Source organism: Syngnathus leptorhynchus, chromosome 2 (assembly GCF_054491065.1).
Source record: "Syngnathus leptorhynchus isolate UIUO chromosome 2, UIUO_Slep, whole genome shotgun sequence".
NCBI lineage: Eukaryota > Metazoa > Chordata > Actinopteri > Syngnathiformes > Syngnathidae > Syngnathus > Syngnathus leptorhynchus.
The window spans coordinates 5,167,796-5,189,215 of record NC_141196.1 but is presented as its reverse complement, the minus strand read 5'-3'; the positions used below and the strand labels follow the sequence as shown (position 1 = coordinate 5,189,215).

The 21,420-nt window shown below is 52.4% G+C and overlaps 6 protein-coding genes across 10 annotated transcripts; 3 read left to right on the top strand and 3 right to left on the bottom strand.

Moving 5' to 3' along the window:
- Window positions 1-173: 173 nt before the first annotated feature.
- LOC147060316 (uncharacterized) lies at window positions 174-2,274 on the bottom strand. Its single transcript, XM_085934344.1, has 6 exons — window positions 2,168-2,274; window positions 1,483-1,741; window positions 1,155-1,300; window positions 949-1,088; window positions 722-880; window positions 174-592 (listed from the first exon to the last, which is right to left on the bottom strand). The coding sequence occupies exons 2-6, from the start codon at window positions 1,722-1,724 to the stop codon at window positions 413-415; spliced, it is 867 nt and encodes a 288-aa protein (XP_085790470.1). The 5' UTR covers window positions 1,725-1,741; window positions 2,168-2,274; the 3' UTR covers window positions 174-412.
- Window positions 2,275-3,251: 977 nt separating this feature from the next.
- On the top strand, window positions 3,252-7,241 carry LOC147060315 (uncharacterized). The gene is made up of 5 exons (XM_085934177.1): window positions 3,252-3,393; window positions 4,014-4,481; window positions 4,659-4,823; window positions 4,892-5,093; window positions 5,158-7,241. Exons 2-5 carry the CDS (start codon window positions 4,337-4,339, stop codon window positions 5,879-5,881), a joined length of 1,236 nt encoding a protein of 411 aa, XP_085790303.1. The 5' UTR covers window positions 3,252-3,393; window positions 4,014-4,336; the 3' UTR covers window positions 5,882-7,241.
- On the bottom strand, window positions 7,231-9,466 carry cyp17a2 (cytochrome P450, family 17, subfamily A, polypeptide 2). Its single transcript, XM_085934121.1, has 9 exons — window positions 9,272-9,466; window positions 9,035-9,155; window positions 8,830-8,968; window positions 8,458-8,687; window positions 8,316-8,402; window positions 8,047-8,241; window positions 7,820-7,986; window positions 7,653-7,756; window positions 7,231-7,593 (listed from the first exon to the last, which is right to left on the bottom strand). Exons 1-9 carry the CDS (start codon window positions 9,463-9,465, stop codon window positions 7,322-7,324), a joined length of 1,509 nt encoding a protein of 502 aa, XP_085790247.1. The 5' UTR covers window position 9,466; the 3' UTR covers window positions 7,231-7,321.
- Window positions 9,467-10,233: 767 nt separating this feature from the next.
- On the top strand, window positions 10,234-11,577 carry LOC147060313 (uncharacterized). The gene is made up of 2 exons (XM_085934282.1): window positions 10,234-10,345; window positions 10,461-11,577. Exons 1-2 carry the CDS (start codon window positions 10,234-10,236, stop codon window positions 11,369-11,371), a joined length of 1,023 nt encoding a protein of 340 aa, XP_085790408.1. The 3' UTR covers window positions 11,372-11,577.
- Window positions 11,578-12,731: 1,154 nt separating this feature from the next.
- Window positions 12,732-17,066, top strand: LOC147060312 (E3 ubiquitin-protein ligase Topors-like). Of its 5 annotated transcripts, none has more exons than XM_085933783.1 (5): window positions 12,732-12,823; window positions 14,070-15,654; window positions 15,734-16,021; window positions 16,107-16,205; window positions 16,429-16,705. In XM_085933783.1, the coding sequence occupies exons 1-5, from the start codon at window positions 12,770-12,772 to the stop codon at window positions 16,560-16,562; spliced, it is 2,160 nt and encodes a 719-aa protein (XP_085789909.1). In that variant the 5' UTR covers window positions 12,732-12,769; the 3' UTR covers window positions 16,563-16,705. The 5 variants fall into 5 exon arrangements, with proteins under 5 accessions (XP_085789909.1, XP_085789872.1, XP_085789891.1 ...); XM_085933765.1 differs by adding an exon at window positions 13,506-13,630 and having other exon boundaries at window positions 12,761-12,823; window positions 14,070-16,021; window positions 16,429-17,066; XM_085933746.1 differs by having other exon boundaries at window positions 14,070-16,021; window positions 16,429-17,066.
- LOC147060311 (uncharacterized) lies at window positions 16,984-21,269 on the bottom strand. Its single transcript, XM_085934187.1, has 4 exons — window positions 20,957-21,269; window positions 20,415-20,561; window positions 18,792-19,769; window positions 16,984-18,243 (listed from the first exon to the last, which is right to left on the bottom strand). The coding sequence occupies exons 2-4, from the start codon at window positions 20,529-20,531 to the stop codon at window positions 18,196-18,198; spliced, it is 1,143 nt and encodes a 380-aa protein (XP_085790313.1). The 5' UTR covers window positions 20,532-20,561; window positions 20,957-21,269; the 3' UTR covers window positions 16,984-18,195.
- Window positions 21,270-21,420: the final 151 nt, after the last annotated feature.

The following is a 21,420-nucleotide window of genomic DNA, read 5'->3' as shown; positions in this document are numbered from 1 at the left end:
TGATGTGACCCTAATTATTTACATAAATTGCAGGCCTTGGTAACTTGGGAACTGATACTGCAAATTTGTCCTTGTTGGCTCTTGATGACATCAGCATTTTGCTGTCCTTTGATTGGTTAATGACAACAAAACTTGGTAAAGGCAAGTTGGACTGGCAAAACACATCTGTGGAGTTCTACACACACATTGATTTATTAATCAGCATCTCTGGTGAGTATGAAAGTCATTTTTTTAATGTTTTTTTGTCATGATGAGATAGATAACTGTTGTGAACGGCTCCACATGATGTGGAAGACACAACGGCGTGCCATTAATTTTGCCTATGGTTGTTAATCGTAATCACAATGTGATGGCGGTGCTATTAAAAGGATAAATGAAGTCCCCACTGCCAGGCCGTTACCGCTGGGTCCCGTCAAACCACTTGGGAGGGATCCCAGCAGAACCTGTGTCCTCGTTCCAAAGCTGACAATTTGCCCATGTCGCTGTCACTCAGCGTGAAGTCAAAGATTCTGGCGTTTTCTCGGATCCTCTCCGGATTGGACGATTTAGGGAGCACCGGGACGCCCTGCTGCACCGCCCAACGCAGCAGCACCTGAAGCAAACAGGAAATACACCGAGAGCGGGAATCAGCATCTTCAATACGGTTTTCAAATTTTGCATTCACTTGAAATGCTTTTTAATTTGTGATAGAAACATTCAGTTTTGTAAGTGAGCCGTTTACCTGAGCAGGGGTGCGCTTGCAGTTCTCAGCCACTTGGACCACCTGCGGGTCCGTGAGGAGCTCCCCCTTCCCTAGGGATGAATAGGCCTGGAAGCACACGCCAAACTCCCGGCACACGTTCCTCAGCTCGGCCTGGCACTCAAGTGGGTGGAACTCCACCTGAGGGAGGGGTCGGCATCAACATCGAGGTAGATAAAGCACATCCAATAATTGGTCCTTCTACGTACCTGCAGGACTGCGGGCCGGACTTTACAGCTATCCATGAGCTCCCTCATGTGTTCCGGCGTATAGTTGGACACCCCAATGGCCTTCAGTTTCCCTTGTGCGTGCAGCTCCTCCAATGCCACCCAACTCTGAGCTCTGTTTCCTGCTCGCCACAACCGGAATAAGCGAGGAATGCCACAGAAGCTCTTACGCAAATCCATCTACGCGCCTGGGTTCCGCTGGTCAGTCACATCCAGGCCCCGAGTCCCGGGCCAGTGGATCAGGTAAAGGTCGATGTAATCCATGCCGAGGTTGGACAGGCTGTGGAGGGCTCCTTTCGTGGCCCCCTCGCCCTGATCGTTGGGGCCCAGTTTACTGCAGAGATAACAGTTGCCAGGCCATTGGGATTTCGATGTACTCAAAGTACTCGTACTCGGATATTTGTGTTTCAAAAAAAGACTAGCAAATCGAGAAGTACAGATCCAACACCTTTAATTGGGATGGTTATCATAAGTCTACAAACAGTTTGAATAATTGAATAAGACACACCAACACACCTGGTGATGAACACATCCTCTCTGGTCAAGCCGTATTTTGGTAGGAGCTCCTTGAGAGCACGACCCAGCTCGGCTTCATTCCCGTACACGGCGGCGCTGTCAAAGGCCCGGTATCCCGCAGCCAGGGACGCATCCACAGCTTGGAGCACGGCCTCGCCACCGCACAGTTTGTACATCCCCAAACCCACAAGGGGCATCTGAACCCCAGTGTTGAGGGAGACGGTGGAGGCTGAAGCGGACATCTTGGTCTGTGGATGTTCTTCAAGGAAGGAGGAGAGTTATGTGAGGAATCTATGAAAGCCACAGTGTCTGCAACTGACTGAGTGAGTCAATGGTCCCATGACAAAACTGCAACAAGTAGAGCAGTGTAGTATGGCACCATGTAAAAGTGATTTAGGACAATTGGCATTCTTGTATAAATTAATGCAAGAATTCATCAAACTATGCAGAAGTAATAGAAACTTATCCTAATTAACAAAACAATGGATCTTGATAAAACAAGCCTACCTATATTGACTTTTTTAACAATATTTTGAACACAAATACACAAATAAACGTGACAAAGTTCCGTGTACTTAAGTGAAAGTATTGGTAAAGACTCGAGTAGTGCATTGTGCAGTACAGTAATCAAATAAATTGACTTGGTGGTCCTTTAAATTGATGTGTTAGTGAAACGCGATCTCACCTATCTTGGTCTTTCTGTTGCTTCTTGGTTATAAAAGGTTGAAAAGAGGAAGTGAGAGGAAGAAAAGAAGATTGCATGCAATAAACACGCATAGGGAGAGACTGGCTAGACCCTTGTACTGGTTGTTTATAGTGTTCAAAATTGTACGTCAACTCCAACGCCATATTGGATGTGGCAAATTTGAGCCAAGGAGATATATAAGTATTTATTTACGGTTATCAATGTAAGCGACTTTGGTATAGTGATATTAAATAAATATTGAATGTAACAAGGGCTATGAAAGTACATGTTATTCATCACACTAAAAGTGGCATACACAGATAGCGTGTATGTGAATGGATTAATAACAGTCAGAGCACAAATTGTGCACTTTCAATCTTGCAACAAGTTCCACGTGAGAATGATCACAGCAAATCGGATACGGTTGATACAGATTAATTTATTGCTTCTGTGTTTATTATAAAGTTCACGTGATGAGGGCTGTGAAAAACATGTGCATATTAAAGAAACTACAAAATCGGGGGCGGGGTTTGCAATGTATTCTTTTTCAGAATCGTTCAATAGAAAGGGGTGAAAGATTCCCAACACATCTTTCTTTGCCTTGTTGCTAGGGGAAGAAGGATGGAGCGTACGATGCGCTGTAATTGGCCAGGAGCCTGCCTCATCAGCCAATCAGATATCAGCAATTCCTCGGGCATGTAATCAACAGTGATGATAATAATAATAATAAAAAATAACTGGTCAAAATAACATAGACAGTTTAAATGGAATGATAAATATCATGATTATGACTGTGCTTGCTTTTTTTGCTTCCGGCAAAAAAAGATTAAACAACGTCAAGTCGAAGTGATTATGTTCAGTTTGCTGCTTTTCAAAATAAGTGCATTAACTGGAACCAATTTTAACATTGTAGCACCGCTGTATGATGTTGTTGATGCGTGCCCTTCTTTATCAAATTTAACCTTACAAGTCAAATATGGCAAGAGATTCGGGTATTTATTTATCCCCCGTGACATTGAAACAGTCCAAGGAGATAGCTTTTGTTTCGAAAGTGCGCCGGACGTATGCAGCGCAGTGCGATGAGCTCGACGCGCGACGGGAGCTGATGGCGGCCGGGCTGGCGGAGGGTCTCACCGAGGAGGCGGGGAAGGCTCTAGGCAGAGCGAGGAGGCCCCGGTGGCACCGACGCAACCAACCAGAAGCCCACAGCGAGGACAAATGGAGCGGTACGCGTCGTGTTTGTCTTGTGTGCGGACAGAACGTGTGTGTGGATGTAGTGTTCACGGGCCACACGCCATCATGTCTTGGCTGTTTTGCTCTGAGCCGAGTGTGAAAGCGATAAACCTGGTAGCTGCCTCTTGTCATGACATTTTTGAAAGTCAGGGGACGCTAGTGAGTCAGTGCGCCTACAGTTGTCATGGCAACTGCAGCTAATGCACATTTTGCTGGGGGCAAAATTAACATCGTATCCAACTAAAATAGCTACTAAGAAGCTCGAAGGGGGGGAAAATACATTTATTTTCCAAATATTTATTGAGCCATGACACATATTTTACAATGGGGATAAAATGTGGCACACCTCTAAAAACGTCACAAACAGTACTGAATATATCTCGAAATTTACTTTCAGTGTTAATCATTCTGTTTTCATTGTGAGACTGGGATGACACTAAAAAGGATCACATTGTGAATAGTGTATTAAAACATGCAACAAGTTGGACAAGATATTGACAAGGTTGAATGAAGTTCATAGGAAACATTCAAATGTGACAACTATGCACATCGTAAAATGAAAATCAGGTCGCAAATACTTTCTTACAGCGTCGTATGCCTTGTGTCTCTGCAGTGGGGATCGCCTCTCGGCTGCCAACTTGTCTCCACCTCCTCTCGTGTCCCCTTGTGTGGTGCTTGAAGGATTTCGCCAGTTAGCGATGGAGCTTGCGACCTCTGTGCTGTCAAAACATGAACAGGCTAACAACTCAAGATGATTCTTCTCTCAGTTAGTGGCTATTAGCTAACTGACCACTGGGGGGACTAGGGGAAGAATTGACTTGCAGTAGTAATAATGGAACAAAAAGGATCAGCCTATTTCGTCATTGGCTAGCAGGTGGTTAGCACGAGCAGCTAGCGGTGGCGCGGGACTAGGGAAGAGGGCGGCGCAGGGGTGCGATGGAGTACCACTCCAGTGGTAGCCTGCCCCTGCTGGGGAGACCGCGCTACTGCCCTGGTGCCAACGCTAACGGCGGCTACCTATGTGAGACGGGCCACTGCTGCGGCGAGACGGGCTGCTGCACGTACTACTATGAGCTGTGGTGTGAGTTGTCGGCAATCACTCTTTACACACTATCTCATCAACATACAGTGACTTTTATAGTGCCCTTTAAATGTATCTCGAGTTTTGTCGTGCTCTTATCGTAGCTCACAATACATCTTGAAAAGTAATTATGGTCACTTGATGCACTGAAATATATGATGATGATGTCACATGCAGGGTTCTGGCTGCTATGGACGGCCCTCATCATGTTCAGCTGCTGTTGCGCGTACCGCCACCGGCGAGCTAAAGTGCGAGCGCAGCAGCAGCAGCGGCGCCAGCGAGAGATCAGCCTGCTAGCTTACCAGGGCACCGCCTCCTACCCGTCCTCCATGCTAGACCTCAGTAAGTGGGCCGTATCTCGTGGAGCTGCACCTTCACGGCGGATGTTGACGCGTGACCCCCGTGCGCAGGTTTCCTGGCCTCGCTCAAGCTGCCGTCGTACGAGGAAGTGGCGGCGCAGCCCTCCACTCCGCCGCCCCCCTACAGCTCTGTATTCACCGCGCCGCGATACCCGCAGCCCCCCCGCACCGCTGACCCCCACCTGCTGATGCAGCACGACCCGCTGCTGCACCGCCCGCTCAGCGGCCCCTCCTCGCTCAGCTCGGACAACAGGTGCGTAACCGAGACGTTCGTCCGAAGAGGTCAGGTTAAAACGCGCTATTTGTCTTTGGTGTAGCTCCAGCTGCTCCTGTGACTCCTGCTGCCCCTCCTCTCCGTGTAGCTCCTCCCCCTCCGCACCCCTGACTTACGAGACAGACACAAGCCACGCTTCCACACCCAGCGAGGTGGCATCACTCCCTTTTGATGTCGCCATGGAGACCCCCCCGCAGGGTCCTCACTCTCCTGGCTGCGACACTATGCCAGCCCTCGCCGACACGTCCGCCTCCTCAAAAGTCAGCTCGCCGCCGGCCACCAGTCCGCTCGCAAACCCCATCCCACCTCTGCTCATGGACCGGGATTCCCCTACCAAGAAGCCGGGGTCACCCGGATCCGACGGGTGCACGACCCCCTCCCCCCTCGCCCCTCCCTCCACCTCTTTCATCCCGGATGCTCCCTCACCCACCCGGTCAGCTCAGGCTCCGCCCAAGCAGACGCTTTTCTCACCGTGCGTGGATGTGTTTCAAGCGGAGCCGCAGGAGGAGGAGAACGAAGACGACGTGGACGCCGACGAGAGCCAGTACCGTCATCGGAGACTGACAGGCGACTCGGGCATCGAGGTGTGTCGCTGCCGTGTCCAGGGCCAGGAGGCGCGGGAGGAGGATGGCGAGCCAGAGAGCGGCGCCGGAGAAAAGAATTCTGTTCTCCATGACAGCGTGGACTGTCCCTCCAAGTGCGCCGCCACACCGTGCCACCCCCCTGAGGAGGTGGGCGAAGTCGTGGTCGTCGCGGACACAGCATGATGGACAGAGGAGGTTGTCCGGGCAGATGATTGACAGGCTTGTCTTGAGATCCCAAAAGATAGAAAGCTCCAGCCATCTTCATTTCTCATCTGCTTCCCGATGAGATGTATGATGACACTCCCTTTTTGGGAAGTAGACACATTCGGTTTGACATGGCCTTGGACACGGACACCTCCCGATTGGATGTGGACATCACCTGGTTGTCTGGACAACCTGCCGATTGGACATTGGGGCATTGTGTTTTATGCATATGCGTCCTCATTGGACTTTTGTTTCCGCTTGGGCTTGTATGTACATATTCTGATTGGACGTGAATCCACACCCATTAGACATGCATATTTGTCGTTGGACAATTTCTGGTCGGACGTGGACATGTCTCGTGTGACACGGATGCATCATGATTGGACATGCATTTTTGGGTGGGGTCGGACAAGTTGACTTCTAGCTTGACATGTAGACATCCAGACTGGACATGGACACTTGTTGTTTGAACGCAAACGCATCACTTACGGACTGGACGTGCACTTCCTGATAGGACATGTACACTCCAGGTTGGACATTTCCAGTTTGAATGTCAACACGCACTTCCTCATTGGACACGTATACTCCCCGATTCAACATGGACCTGTTTGGACACGGATACCGCCTGATTGTACGTCTACACTTCCTGATTGCTCATGCACACCTTCTGATTGGTCATGTACACTTCCTTAGTGGACATGGACTCTTGCTGATTTGACATGAACTCTTCCTGTTTGGACATGGAAACTTCCTGTTGTACCGTTTACTTGACAGACAGGTGAGTGGAAAATAAGACTCCACTTCAACCTCCTTTTCTGTGCTAGATGTGGTGCTTTTCTTCTTTAGCTGAGGGACTGCATCTGCAGAGCGCCCTCTGTGGTGAATTACTGTTACTACAGCTAGCCAAAGTTTGTAGCGCTCTTCTTCTTTCTCACTTTTGTCGCTTTTTACTCTAGTCAGAACACACAACTTGATTGTAAGTGCTAGCCCGATGCTAACTCTCCAGGAGCCTAGCGCTAATCACCAGTAGCGCACAAAGTTTGTCACCCCAAAAAATGAATGTTAGCAAGCATTTGAAAAGGGACACCTAATCTATTGTAAAGCCATTAAAACGGAAGTGTGTTTTTTTTTGGGCTTCTTCAGTCACATCACTTGCATTTGGTTTCCGACTTTTACGCGTCGACGGGTTCAGTTTTTCTCTGCTCGTCGTTAGTTCCTGTTTGTGTCGTGACGAAGCGCTAGCAAGGCCAATTCTTGGAAAAATTATGATCTTGAATATGTGTCTGTGTGTGAGCTGTGCTAAATAAACGGATCACGTGTGCAACACAAGTGTTTATTGAAGCGCATGATGTTATTTCAGATCAATGTTCGTCATTGAATGAGAAGAATAACAAAATGTGATGTTTTCATCGCGACCGGTTAGGAAACATGAGTGCCAATTTCCCACCCTGCCCTCGGCCTGACGGCGACCTTATAAGGCAGAGGCTGCAAGACTACGCCGAGGCGCCCCTGCAGGTTGGGAGGGGAAGCCCCATCCGGCAGTATGAAGCTCATTCGCTGGAGCATGCAGGATAAGAAGAGGAAGACTTCCATCCTGGCCAGCGATTCGCCCACACAGATGCGTGGCCCCGCCCCAAACGGCAGGAAGCAGGAGGGTGTGACCCGCTGACCCTGATCATTCAGGAAGCGATCTGGAAAAGTTTGATGACAACTTATAGGTCCAATTTATCATTTACTTTTGCCATGTTACCTGGTTTAAACAGATCCGGTCTGTCCCAATGGTCAGGGTGGTGATGAATGGCCCACATGTTGACCAACACGCGAGTCCCGCTGGGAATGGTGTGACATCCGATGCTACGGCGAGAAACCGACGTTAGCCCGCACACGCCCGTGACACCCGCTGCTCGTTTAGTCTACCTGCTGTCGGTCACGGCGATATGCGGGATCAGCACCGGGCTCACCGGCCGGATCCGCATCCCCTCGGAGATGATGCTGTCCAAATACGGGAGCCTCGCGCGATCTGCTGCGCGCACAGCTCGTTCGCCCACTTGCTCATCCAGCTCCTTCTGCGCCCGCTCCTGGACCTACATGAGGTGCCGGTCAACAAATGCAGCGGAGCAACCAAAATGCTTGTGAGCGTGTACCTCGGGGTGGTGAAGTAGGTAGGCCAGAATCCAGAGCAACGTGGTGGATGTAGTTTCCACGCCGGCGCCGAAGGCTTCCGCCGCCGTCATCAACACGTGGTCGTCTGTGATTGCCGTCCCGTCAGGCCCGGGGGACCCTTGACCCTTCAGCAAGGCGTCCAGGAGATCTCGAGGGTCACCTTCGCTTAGCGCAGCCTGGAGCCGAGACTTTTCTCAGTGGAAAGTTCCCACATCCCGGATGCCGGTGCTCTCCTCCTGACATCGTTCACCTTGTGTTCATGCAGTTTTTGCGTGAGGAGGCGGTCCCGTACGGCGATGCACGATCGAAGCTCACTCAGAGAGGCGTTGGGGAACACCTGAGTAGCAGATGTTCGTCACCTGGCCGAGTCACACCGATGTGATGTTTCGTACCTTCATCCAGGAGAAGATGTCAACCAGTCCCCCCCTGGTGATGGTCCGTACAATGCCGTCGTTGTAGCGCATCACCTCTTGAAGCTCTTTGTCGCCGTGCTTATAGGTGGTTCCGAACACCAGCGTGCACACCACGTTGGTGACGGCCGTGGTCACCGCAAGGGACGGGTTGAAGCTGCACCCCTTGCTGGACAGCAACTCTGCGCACAGACCGTCCACCTCGGAAAGAACTGACAAAATGTCATCATCGGAAAGTGTCACCTCAGACCAGGAGGAACCTCAGATTTCACACTTAGCTTGGTCCAGATTCGTCCAGCGGAGACCGGCACGGAGACAAAACAATAACTTGCTACGTTCTCGGCAGCCACCTACCAACGTCCTGCAAACGGTTACTTCCTTCTCCAAACAGAGCGAAGGAAGTGTGCACCAGGCGGCGGTGCAGCTTCCACAGCGGCGAGTAGTCGGAAAAGGCGATGTCTTTCCCGCCTCGGGTCAGCAGATCGGTGGTCACCTGCCCAACGTCACGTCAGTTGAAATGTGCCGCAAGTAGCGCTCGAGGGGCTTCGCGAGGTATCACCATGCTGGGGCGCCCGGCGAAGTCTCGCCCTCGCTGCAGCAGAACCTCTCTGGCGTGTTCGTAGGCGTTGACTACCACGGTGCGATGCGGCCCCAGGAACAACTCGAACAATGGCCCGTACCTGCCACACACACACACACACACACACACACACACACACACACACACACACACACACACAGGTAACCTTTAGTGAGCGCGAGAGGCCGTCCCGTTCCACAGGTTCAAGGTTCTCACTTTCGTCCCAACTGTATAAAAAGCAAGTGTGGAGGTTTGCCACCCCTCATCCAAGGCAGACTGCCCACCACGGGCAGACGGGGCAGGCCGGGCATCCCGATGGAACGAGGAGCAAGCGCCACCAGGACGGTGAGAGCGGCGAGGACAAGGAGCACCGGAAGGAATGGCGAGACGGAAAAAACATACTCAGCCATGGTCGAGGGAATCAGAACATAGACGGAGCAAGCCCGCCTTTTAAAGTCTGAGCCATGGAGAGACCTTGCGTAGGTCAGAGGTTGCGTGTGCGTGTTTGTCTGCGTCAGACGACCTTGCTGATATCTTGGCGCGTTCCAATCCAAAACAGGCCCAATGTAGATTTGTCGCATGTCATGATAAACACAAGTTAGGTCTTGGATGGTTGCCATGGAAACACCAGCCACTAGGAGGCGATGATGAGCATGTTGGTGTCTTTGATTTTTCAACTTATTAACGCTTGTGTGAATGGGCTCCGGTCGCCATGGAAACCACATCCCATCCTCTGCAGCAAACCTAAATGTTGAATGTTTGCTCTTACAGACAATGTTGTTTTTAAACCTTATCTTGCAAATTTTCATCCACAGGCGTTGCTTGCGCACACACACACACACACACACACAGCGCATGTATCGGCAGCGGGTGTCAGAAGCACTGCCGCAGTGAGGAAAGCCCGCCGCTCCTTTTATGGCATGGGGATGCCCGCCGTCACCACAGGAAGTCGGCCATGTTTGGGCATTCTCGACGTGCACGGTGGGGGGAATCCCTCGCGCCGCTCTCCGCCAATGGGGCAGCACCAGCGTTGCCAGGGAGACAGAGGGTATAAAAGGACCAGCCAGCGCAGGATCTCGGCATCCTCGGCACCGAGTGAGTACAGCGACGCAAACTCCGGCCTCGCCTCGCCGACTGAAAACCACTAAGAGGGATTTCCCACCTCTTGATCGACCGCCATGCTTGCCGAGCGTCACTGCAGCTTCTTGTCCGACTTTGAGGACGCGTGCAGCGCCTGGGTGGACAGCGTGGAGTCCAACTGCTACGACGTCAACGAGGCCGACCTAACAGGTGAGTTGCTGAAGCATCGTCGTCATCGTCCTCTCCTTGCTTGCGTGCCGATGTCATCGTGCTGTTACGCAACAATAACAAATCCCCCCCCCCTCCTCCTTTTTCTGTCGTCCAGTTGTCTCACCGGGAACCGACGCCTCCGACTCAGATTTCTTCTCTGACTTCAGCGACTCAGACTCGCTCTCGCCTTCCTTCGACTTCAGCGGCAGCTTCCTCCCTGAGCTGCCTGCACCGGCGGCCGTGGAACTGAGCAGCACAGCGGACGCAATCCTCAACATGATCACGGAGATTGTGGGAATCTGCACCGAAATGGAGCAGCAGGGGGACGCCGTCTACCCTCCTTTGACCACCGTGAAGAGCGAGTCCGCCGGCTCCAGCTGCAGGGGCGAATACCTCGCAACGGCGCCTGCTCCGGACTTTATCGAGACTCTTCTGAGTCAAGACGCGGGTCAGGGCGAGACGAAGGCATTGGAGGTCAAGCAGGAAGTAGTGGCACCTGAAGACTGGCTGAAGAACTGGAAAGTTGGTACCGGAGGAGACCACGTCAAAATGGAGGTGGACCTCCACTGTGCCACCCCCTCCACCCTTGACCCCGACTTACTGTCGTCCCTTCTGCACGGCGCCTTCCCAACCGTGCACTTGAGCAGCGTGACAGCGGGCGCCAAAGTGTCCCGGAAAGGCCGCAGGGGTCTGGCCAAGAGCGGCACGAAGGCCAAAGCGTTCCCGTGCTCGGTGGAAGGTTGCGAGCGTCGCTTCTCGCGCTCGGACGAACTCAACAGGCACGTGCGCGTCCATACGGGACAGAAGCCCTTCCAGTGCGGTGTATGCGCGAGAAGCTTCAGCCGTAGCGACCACCTGACCACGCATACTCGCACGCACACGGGAGAGAAGCCCTTCTCTTGCGACGTGTGCGGGAAACGCTTCGCACGCAGCGACGAGAGGAAGCGACACGGCCGCGTGCACATCAAGCAACAGCTGCGAGCGCAGATGATGGCCGCCTATTCGCTTGCCGTGAGCACCGTGTGAGGAGCGGCGCAGTATCCAATGGAGCGTGCCACGGTGGTGGCGTTGGCAAAACCCTTCGGGACCTGAAGAAGGTCCACTTTTGGCCTCCTCACGAGACGCACGTGGGCCCAGCAGGTGCATGCTGGGAGTCGGAAAAGAGGCTTGGACGGGTCCAGTAGACTTTTCTGCATGAGGGTGAAAAGTTATGTGACCTCCATGTTTGTACAATAGCTCTATTTTTCTAGATGTTTCTATGACATGTCATGTGACTTTTCAGTGACGTGCACTGATACATTGTGGGATATGTGTTTAATGTCCCTGCTTGAAGATGCTTCAATAAAAGAAGCAAGAAATAGCTGGATCGAATTTTCCTTCCTTATCTTTCCTTATTTGTCATCATTATCATCATCATCAACTGTAACCGTGTGAGTGAGTGTGGGAACTGGGAGATTGGGTTACCATAGCAACAAAAGTTGTGTGAGCCATCTCGACAGCGCTCCGTAGACAAGGTCGCTGTGGCATCGCGAGGCGTCGCCATGGCCACGACGCGTAACATTCAAGGTCGGCCAACTTGATTTTGGAACAACGGTTGGTCATGTGACCCTGAAGGTCCAACAGGCATCTTAGCCCAGGATAAAGCAGTTCAGAAATAGATGTTCTTCAGAGTCAGTCAAGTCATGCAACATCCATTTTCTATATCGCTTGTCCACACGCGGGTTGCAGGTATGCTGGAACCTATCCCAGCTGTCATCTGACAGTAGGTGGGGGACACCCTGAACCGGATGCCAGCCAATCGCAGGGCACACAAAGATGAACAACTATTTGCACTCGCACTCTCACCTAAGGCATAGGAGGTGCATGCTGGGAGACGGAAAAGAGGCTTGGTCATGGGTCTGAAGAGAACGCAAAAGTAGATTCAGGTCCAATAGACTTTCCTGCATGAGAGTGAAAAGTGACATGACCTCCGTGTTTGTATAATAGCTTTATTTTTCTAGATGTTTCTATGACTTGACTTTTCAGTGACTTGCCTAATGCCATGACACACACACAGTTGATAATGATGATGATGATGACGATCAGGATGGACAGAGATTTGTGAAAATTAAATATATTATGTTTACTATTTATATTTCAATGTATATCTTTACAGCAGAAATATTAAATACATTGGCAGATGTAGTTTAGGGATTGTTTTCATATCTGGAAAATCATATATGCACCAATAACAGTACCGTGTTTTCCGGACTATAAGGCCATTTATTAAATATATAGGAAATACAGTCATGATTTTTACATTGCGGCAAAAGTCAATTTAAAAGTGAGGAACACGTCTTTATTACATAACTGTCTATCAACAACTGCAGCTAGATACAAGTCAACAAAGCAACAAAGACAACATAAAAACTGCTAGCCTGTTGAATGAGAAGCCTGGTACTGAGGTCTGCCATAACATGGCCCTTTACAACTCACCAGGTATGTAACGCAGTTAATTGTGATTATTATGAAGTTGAATTATATCGCTCATAATTTAGGATGTCTGTGATAAGTGGATGAATGAATGAATTGTGATTCATTTAGTTATGTTGTAGAAGCAGACCTTAAGTCTTTGGGGGCCTCAAGAAATGCATGGGGGGCCCAATTAGTATCAACTACTGCCTGCGTATGTACATGAGGGGCTTGAATGCATCTATGCAAACACACACACACACACACACACACACACACACACACACACACACACACACACTTCGAACCTGCTTTTATATTTGAAGGGGCAAGCAAGACATTAAAAAGTGGAGCGGAGGAGAGGCATGAGATGATAAAAGATATAAAATATAATTTTTTTGAGGGGATTTAATTTGACATTTATGTAACCGGGTCAGCTCTCCTTGCCCCTGCCTCGATCGTGGTTCTGTTTAGAGGTACATTTGCCACATCTAAGATGGCAGGCGGGCTACCATAACACGCGACAAGCTGACCCACTCCAGACGTCTTGTCTATGAACTGCATCATGGAGGGGACATGCACATCCGGGCACTCGAAGTATCCCACTTCCGTCAACCACTGATGACGTTTCAGAAGTCCACCAGAACCAGAAGCTCAGCTTCTCGTTTGTCGGCCAGTATGCCACAAAAATTCACCGATATGTTGACAGGATAGGGGCGTCTTTCCCTCCGCAAGTCACCCGAAGTCGAGGAGCAAGTTCGGCTGCCGAGGGATGAGTGAGAGCCTCATGAAAAGGTGCCGGATCGAGAAGCGAAAGTGACTGATCGCGCCTCGGTATGGAAGCTAACCAGCTTAGCATGCTAACATAATTATCAAAGAGGATCTTTCATGTAGTACAAAGAATATCAAACCAGTTTCTCTTATTGAGCAGCTAATATACTGTTAACTAAGCAAGCAAAATGGTTGGTGTTATCTGTGGCTCCCGTTGCCTAATACAGTCAATTTAAGTGATGGTGTTTTGAATTTTGCTCTCTAAATGTTTTTGAATGAACGTATTCAATCACATATGAATAAAATATCACTTATTCGCGATTCACCTGCACCCCAGTCGCTTACGCTAAATGCTGATTTTCCATAAACAATGAGGTACGATGTTACATTGTGCATCGGTCACTGTTAATCAAGTGTTGGTGTGCTACTGGTTCAATTTTCTCAAACAAATCTTGTGTTTCCACAAACAATGACATGATGTTGCGTCTCTTGTGTGGGTCAGGTGATGGCCCCCACGGCGATGAAGCTGCGTGTTCGCCGCCGGCACACCAACAATTGCGACCGCCCACCCGAGGAAGCGCTGAGGACTCGAGGAAGTCGCAGAAGGAAGAAAACTAGCGCCGATACGCAGGCCGCCGCGTCGTCAGGTTCCACGACGTCCGCCCGAGCAGCTCTGATGTCGGAAGAGACGTCGCCCGATTCCAAGTGTCCTATCTGCTTGGACCGCTTCAACAACATGGCGTATTTGGACCGCTGCCTGCATCGCTTCTGTTTCCCATGCATCCAGGAGTGGTCACACAACAAAGCCGAGTGTCCGCTTTGCAAGCAACCCTTCGCCTCCATCTTGCACTCGGTGCGCGCCGAGGATGACTTCAAGGAATACATGCTGCGTCCCGCCCCCAACGACAGCAGTGTGGCGGCCACCGTGGCCATGGTAGCCGCCATGGCGTCGGCGGCGAGGAGCGACCAGTTGAGGCTAATGCTCAGGAGGCATCGAGTGGACGATGATACCGTACCCGTCACCAGAAGCCGCAGGAGGGAGCGTAGAGGAGCGGGAAGGAGCGAGGATGAGCAAGGGGTTTGGGAGTGGTATCTGGACGTCCCGCCGCTTCCTCTGGCCCCGCATCATTTCGACCCGGACGGCGAGCTCGGCCCGAGCGGTGGGGCTGACCTGGGTGATCGGGGCGTCATATTTGAAGGCTTATCGGGCCTCGGTGAAGCGGCGGCGGGTCAAATGTCGCGCCGCCTTCTCACCCGATTGGTCGCCAGGCTCCGTCTTCAGCGAGAAGGCATGGCGGCGCGTCCTCTGAGGGAGGCCGAGATGATGGCTTTTCGCCGCGCCCTATATCGTAGCGGCGTCCGTGTGCGCGGCGTGGCGGGTGCCGGTGCCACCCAGCCGCAGCGTGATATTTCGGCGGATGGTTTCCGCCGGGACCCGAGCCAGCCAAGCCGACTGCGGACTTGGCTGACGCGCGAGCTGACGGTGCTGTTCGGCACGCACGAGTCGGTGACGAGCGTCGTGCAGCGCGTCATCACGGCGCGAATGGCCCACCTCGGCTTAGAGGACACGGCCGGCGTGGAGGAAGAGCTGCGGCCTTACCTTTTGGGGCAAACGCAGCACTTCGTCCACGAGCTGGTCTGCTTCGCCCGCTCGCCGCTCAGCCTGGACGAGTACGACCTGCACGCCGCTTACCATCCGACGCCTGCCGACGGCAGCGGCTCCGCTTCCAGCTCTGTCATTGCCATCTCCGAAGAAGAGGAGGAAGAGGGCCAGAGGCAGCGCACTGGACAGACGCCGGGCCCTTCGTACTCGTTGACGTCGCCGCCCTCCAGCCCCGCCACGCAGGAGGACGAGGGAGAGTGTATGATCGTGGGCTACAAAAAGCCCATGGCCGAACGCACGCCGGAGCTCGTGCACTTGTCGTCCGACTCCGAGCGCTCGTCTCCCGTCGTCCCGCCCTCCACCTCGGCCGCCTGCCAAGAGAAAGAACCCGCGGCGGGCTCGGTGAGTCCGGTCCGCATGCTCACTTCGCCGCCGCCACCTGCTGCCGAAAAAAAGAAAAAGAAGAGGAGGAGGAGCCAAGAACGTATGAGGAAAAGCGGCACTTTGGCCAATCCCAACCGCTCCATCTACCCGGCTATGATGCGCTCCCTTTCCTTCTCCAGCATTGATTCGGGATCTCCGCTCGCCATCAGCTCGTCACCCTTCAGCTGGGAATACTCCCAATTGTCATCATCCTCGTTATCTCTCTCATCTTCTTCCGCCTGCTCCTCATCGCCCGCGCCGGCGTCCCCTCTCTCACCGTCGCACTCCTGCGGCGAGAAGCCCGGCGGGAAGAGGAAGTACAAGAGTCGGCACCTGGACGAGCACAACCAACCCGGAAGCAGGCGGCGAGGGAGGGAGCGCAGCAAGAGAAAGAACGACGCACGCAAGATGGCCACCGGCGGCGACAGGTGGGACCTTCCTGCTCTTTCACATCAAAAGATCACATTGATGAGTTTGTTTGAGTGATCCTTGACCCAATTTTCCGTCCGGCAGCGCGAGAGAGCTCGAACGAGAGCGAAGTCCCAGCGTGGAGATCGTGTACGAGGGCACCGTTCCACCCAAGCGCCATCGGAAGACGCAGCAACACAGCAGGTAAAAAAAAAAGGGAAAAGACCTTCAACGCTGACAACCGATCTGTAAAAGCCACATTTTCATCTCAATCAAATAAGAGAATGTTTGTCTTGAACGTACAGTACAAGTATTAATAAATAATATTTAAAAAAAAACATAAAATGAATACCGGTAGTTTTCAGAAAGCTTCGAATATGTGTCGGCTTGTCGCGGCAAACTAATTCCCGAGTTCCTTGTCTGCCAGGGCACCGCCCGTCATCACGCTGGACAGCAGCGCCAGCGAGGATTCGTCAGATCTACCCACCGTCCTGTCGCCGCGCTCAGACGCCGCTGGCGTGGTGGGCGGGCCGGCGGACGTCATGGACGTCGACCTTTTAAATGAGCCGCCGGCGGCCGTTTGCCAGGTGAGATGCCCCCCACTGACACCTGCACCCCTACTCAAACTTCAGAATGAAGGCATCAAGGATGAGGAGGAAGTTGCCAACTTTTCCCCGCCCTCCTCTTCCCTTGCCTTCCTCTCTCACACCACCGACCTCTTCCAAATCGACGCGGTCGCCGGAGGCGAGCTCAGTGCCCCGCCCTCCCCTTCTGTCATGTCATGTCCCCTCTGATGTCACCGCTGGCGTTCTCCAATCACGTGAGCCCAACTGTTCTTTTATTCCGCCTCTCGATATTCAAGCCAGTTTCCATGGCAACGCCTCCCGGACTCTAGTCAGACGCCGTCGTGTTCATTCACGGCCACTGGATGGCGTACCTACCGAGGCTTTAAAATAATGTCGAGCCTTATTTCTAAGTGCATTTAATGTGAAATTGAGTTAGCAGTGTGGATGTTGATGGACCTCACTCACACACACACGCACTTGATGACAATAAAACACTTTCAGGGGATTCAAAACGTGTCTGTCATTGTGTGGAAGCATTTCCCCGCCACACCCACATCGGAGAGCACAAGTGCTGGGCCATTGTTAGCAGTTTCCTAGCAACAAGGCGCTCTGTTGTCAAGGACGACCAGCGTTCTGCCTCACTAGTATGGGGGATGATGAGCACACGCGGTATGATGCAACCCGTGCACGCGCGCTCGTCGGGCAACTTCCTCGTTCCTTGTTTTGTCTGGTCCGTGAATGCGTTTGTGGTCCTTGTAGTCCTCCTGAGGAAAGTTGTAGTCCTTTGACGCGCGTCCCACATAAAGTCTTGCCGGACCGTTGACAGCAGGTTGAAGAAACAGAAGACGTGGTTCGTCCGAGTTGTTCACAAAACGTATTTACTGACGGCTCATCTTCTGAGCGACAAAGTCCGTGTGTCTTTCTTTCTTTCCGTTTTTAATTGGTAACAAATTTGAAAAGAACTGTTTTTTTTATATTTTAATTCAGGGCTGCGACTAAACGATAATCGGACTACTATAGGAATCGGGACTACAGAAATCAGAGATTATTTACTGTTGGAAAGATGACATTTTGAGGATTAGGATAATTTTTCATTGAACTGCCTCTAAAAGATGAAAACAGTTGCCGATTGCGATCAAACGATTTAGCCGTCAATTGATCGATAAATCATTGTACCACCCAATCCATAACTAAACAGTGAGAAAAATACATGATTTATTTTTTATCATTCATTTTAAGGTTTAAATTAAAAGTACAAAATTGAAAAATGGCCAACTGGACTAAATTTGTTTCGATTATTTCATTGAGTTTACGTCACGCTGAAGTTTGGGGACAAGCATTAGTAAAGCTAGATTAGCGCATTAGCTATCATCACTGCAACCTTTAGATAATATTAGAATTTGATTTAGCATTTTTCTCACCCTGAAAATAAAATGTAAAAAATCTAACATTTGTGACAGATTTAAAAATAATCAAAATAATTAGTCACCGTCTTATTTTTGAGAAAGAAGGAGTGACACACGGATTCTCCGCCGCTAGCAGCCAACAGTGGGCAGCTTGTGCCCCAACTGTCCTCAGTCCAGTGCCAACGTGCCAGTGTCGCTTCCTGTTTGGGCCCCCGGCGCAGACTAGAAGAACCACCGGAAGGCCTCGCCGGTCGGGACGGATGGTGGCCTCTAAGGATGGTTAAGGCAAAAAAAAAAAAAAGTGAGAAAGACCTTCTGACCACACACACAAACTCGCGCACACATACGCCACGTCGTCACTCACGCTCGCACCACGGCTCCAATTAGCGTGTAATTGACAAAGATTAGCCTAATGTGCGAGCACGTGCGCATCCTGTAGCTGTGCGCGTGTGTGCGTACGGGCCAATTAGCTACGGTTTTTAGCGACTCTCTCGGGAGGAAGCGAGGATGAATGGAGATGTCGTCCGGGTCCAGCAACGCTCATTAAGTGAGCCGAACGTGCGCACGCACACAATTAAAAGAGGTGAACTGAGTCGGGCCAATTTCGACTCGCGTTCACAAGAAATAGTCAAGAAGTAAACTACTTTTTTTTTTTCTTTTAATCGAGTTAAATGTGATTTATAATTATCATTAACTCGCCAATTATTTAGAGGAAATAAAAACTTTGCGTGGCCCATAGAAAATTGTGACGGGGGTGAGTGAGGCCGGTGGCGTCACCTATGAATCTCACGTTTAATGTTCATTTGGATTCCCCTCACCTCAAGCACCCCTCCCCCGCCGCCCCCCGGCTTCTTCTTGAGCTCCTCGCACTTCCTGAACTTGCAGATCTGGTGGCCCGTCTTCCTGTTGCGGCAGGACGAACACACGCCGCAGTTGATGAGCCGCCGGCACGGCCCGCACACGCCGCAGCGCTTCCGCTTCCTCTTAGACGACGAGGACGACGACGATGACGAGGGCGGCGACAGGACCGCGCCGCCCGCCGCCACGCCCGACGACGAGGGCGAGGTTGAGGAGGGGCAGGGCGAGGAGCCAGAGTGCTGCTGGCAGTCCGCGGGCCCCCGCTGGCCACCGGTCATCTGGAAAGCGCTGCCGGCATCTGACATCCCGCCCGCCGTTGAACCCATCGCCATGACGATGACGCCCGGGGGTAAGCCCAGTCCCCCCAGGAAGCCGCTTCCCAGAACACTGCCCCCGTTGCAGCTGCCCCCCTCGGATAGGCCCATCACATCCGGGTGGGTGTGTCCTTGCTTGCCCGCTCCGCAGTCGCTCCCGCCACCATAGCCGGGCAGGAAGTTGGCGTTGCTGGGCGCCATGGGGTGGTGGTGTGCCGTTTGGGTGACGGGTAGCGAGGCGGCTGAGTGTTTTTCAGTCCTTCCCCCCTCCTCCGCTCCCCCGCCCTGAGGCATGCCGCCCCCGTGGGAGTGCGATGGGGTCATGTGACCCGCGGGCGCCGACGGGTGGTGGCGGTGGTGCGCTCCGGCCGGTTTGGGTCGGCCCCAGAAGACGGCCGCCGGGTGGTTGACGTTGTCGTGGCAGCCCCAGGGCGCCGTGGTCATGGCGCCCAGTCTGGTGGCGGTGGGGGGGAAGATGGGAGCGGCGGCTGCCAAGCGCGCCGCCAGCTTGGCCGACTGCGGGAAGTTGCCCACGTCTACGTTGGTCTTGTAGAAGCTGGCGATGGACGAGCGGTAGCGGTCCATCTCGCTGCTGTAGTCCAGCATGGGCGCCAGTGTGGACACCTGCGACCACAAGGGGGCGACGCGTAAGTTGATTGTTCGATTAATCAATCATTTGCATCAAAAATGCATTCTAAAATTTGCATTGCTATGTTGAAAAATTAAATGATTTCAAATTGAGAGTACACAAAACAAGATGATGAATACGGACTCACTGGTTTAGTACTTAACGTCAGTCAGAAAATCAGCACAAATGGCGATTTTTGTTCGAGATGATCTGTTTGATTTCATGAAGGACCGCAATCGGAGAGTGAGATTTGGGTAATTAGCCTTTTGATAAGGTCTCAACAATTATTCGATTGTCAAACATGTCGATTTGTTTCATCGTGGATTAGTCAATCGGTCACAACTATGACAGAGCGCCGTCTTGTGCAACAAGACAGCTAAGGTACATTAACCGTTTAGCTCACTGCTAGCTGGTCAAACGTCGACGAAGTCAAAGGGAAGAGAGAGTCTGAGATGATTTTTGACTTGCTTCACTCAAGTCTTGACTCGACTTGTCGGAAATTTAGTCTCAACTTGAGCGGCTGAATTTGGATGCCACGGTAACTTGGGACTTGTTTGAAAGCCAATTTTTGCCACAGTTGAGTTTCACGCAAGGGTCAAGACTTGAGATGTATGACTTGACTTCAAGTCATCTTGACTCACCTGGCCTTGGCCTCCGTAACCGTGGTGATTGGGGTGGTGATGCGAGGAGGCCGAGCTCCGCTGGAGCACGGACGACAGGTCGCTCTCCACGCACACGCCGCTCGTCATGCCTGACATGGCCGCCGTCCGCACCTTTTGTTTACTTTCCTGCAAGGGACAAAACACACGCACGCTGACTTCCTGTGACCTCTGACCTGTGGCGGGAAAACGGCTGCATGAGAGCGCACCCTGGAGGCGGGACTAATTATCCGATCAGCGTGACAGAAGGTCACGGCAGCCGCCGACCGCGAGAGGAAACCACTCTCCCGGGCGGCACATTAACGCCCCCCCCCCTCCTCCTCCTCCTTCTTCTTCACACTGCCCCTGCCTCCCCCTCATCCCACAGGCGCAGCAGGAGGAAGACGAGGGGGGAGGTGGGGGGGCTTGAAGGCGGCTCGTAAAAGGCTAAAAAGCGTGAAGGCGGCATGCGGCGGTCCAACACGCGCACGCACACACGCACACAGAGGCAGAGGAGGAGAAGAGGAGGAGATGAGGCTACTCACCAGGCCCGCGAGGACGACAAGAGGAAGAGGAGGACCGTCTGGGAATTAGCCCGCCACGGATCATGGCTGGCGGGGAAGGAGATGGAGAGAGGAGGAGGAGGAGGGGAAGGTGGGGGGTGGGAGAGGAGCACCGGGAGGGATTTGTCGGTCTGTCAGTGGCGGCGAAGGGGAAGGGGGGGGGAGGTGATGGATAATGGGAGGGGGGCGTATAATCACCTGGGCTTGGCACAAGCGAGCTCGCGCGAGGCAGGAGGAAGGAGTTCAATTAGCAGGTGGCGTGGAGACAGCGAGAGACCCTGCAGGGGGGGAGGGGGCGATGAATAATGGCGGAGGTTATGAACGAATACGTGTGTCGTCCTCACGACGCGGCGGAGGGGAGGGGGGTGGTGTGGGGCGGGATGGTGGAGGGTGGGGGGGCTTGTTGGCAGGCTGATGCTCGCTGACAGGAAGGGGGAGGGGAAGCG

Coding starts and splice junctions, on each gene's coding strand:
- LOC147060316 (XM_085934344.1), bottom strand. CDS start 1,724: ATGTCCGCTTCAGCCTCCACCGTCTCCCTCAACACTGGGGTTCAGATG. Junction 1,089..1,154: donor GACTGACCAGCGGAACCCAG/GCGCGTAGATGG, acceptor TGTGGCGAGCAG/GAAACAGAGCTCAGAGTTGG. Junction 881..948: donor TCCGGCCCGCAGTCCTGCAG/GTACGTAGAAGG, acceptor CCCCTCCCTCAG/GTGGAGTTCCACCCACTTGA.
- LOC147060315 (XM_085934177.1), top strand. CDS start 4,337: ATGGAGTACCACTCCAGTGGTAGCCTGCCCCTGCTGGGGAGACCGCGC. Junction 4,482..4,658: donor GTACTACTATGAGCTGTGGT/GTGAGTTGTCGG, acceptor TGTCACATGCAG/GGTTCTGGCTGCTATGGACG. Junction 5,094..5,157: donor TCGCTCAGCTCGGACAACAG/GTGCGTAACCGA, acceptor TCTTTGGTGTAG/CTCCAGCTGCTCCTGTGACT.
- cyp17a2 (XM_085934121.1), bottom strand. CDS start 9,465: ATGGCTGAGTATGTTTTTTCCGTCTCGCCATTCCTTCCGGTGCTCCTT. Junction 8,969..9,034: donor TCGCCGGGCGCCCCAGCATG/GTGATACCTCGC, acceptor GACGTTGGGCAG/GTGACCACCGATCTGCTGAC. Junction 7,987..8,046: donor ACCTACTTCACCACCCCGAG/GTACACGCTCAC, acceptor CACCTCATGTAG/GTCCAGGAGCGGGCGCAGAA.
- LOC147060313 (XM_085934282.1), top strand. CDS start 10,234: ATGCTTGCCGAGCGTCACTGCAGCTTCTTGTCCGACTTTGAGGACGCG. Junction 10,346..10,460: donor CAACGAGGCCGACCTAACAG/GTGAGTTGCTGA, acceptor TCTGTCGTCCAG/TTGTCTCACCGGGAACCGAC.
- LOC147060312 (XM_085933746.1), top strand. CDS start 12,770: ATGAGAAGCCTGGTACTGAGGTCTGCCATAACATGGCCCTTTACAACT. Junction 12,824..14,069: donor GGCCCTTTACAACTCACCAG/GTATGTAACGCA, acceptor TGTGTGGGTCAG/GTGATGGCCCCCACGGCGAT. Junction 16,022..16,106: donor ATGGCCACCGGCGGCGACAG/GTGGGACCTTCC, acceptor TCCGTCCGGCAG/CGCGAGAGAGCTCGAACGAG.
- LOC147060311 (XM_085934187.1), bottom strand. CDS start 20,531: ATGTCAGGCATGACGAGCGGCGTGTGCGTGGAGAGCGACCTGTCGTCC. Junction 19,770..20,414: donor GTTACGGAGGCCAAGGCCAG/GTGAGTCAAGAT, acceptor TTGTGGTCGCAG/GTGTCCACACTGGCGCCCAT. Junction 18,244..18,791: donor GCGGGGGAGGGGTGCTTGAG/GTGAGGGGAATC, acceptor AACCATCCTTAG/AGGCCACCATCCGTCCCGAC.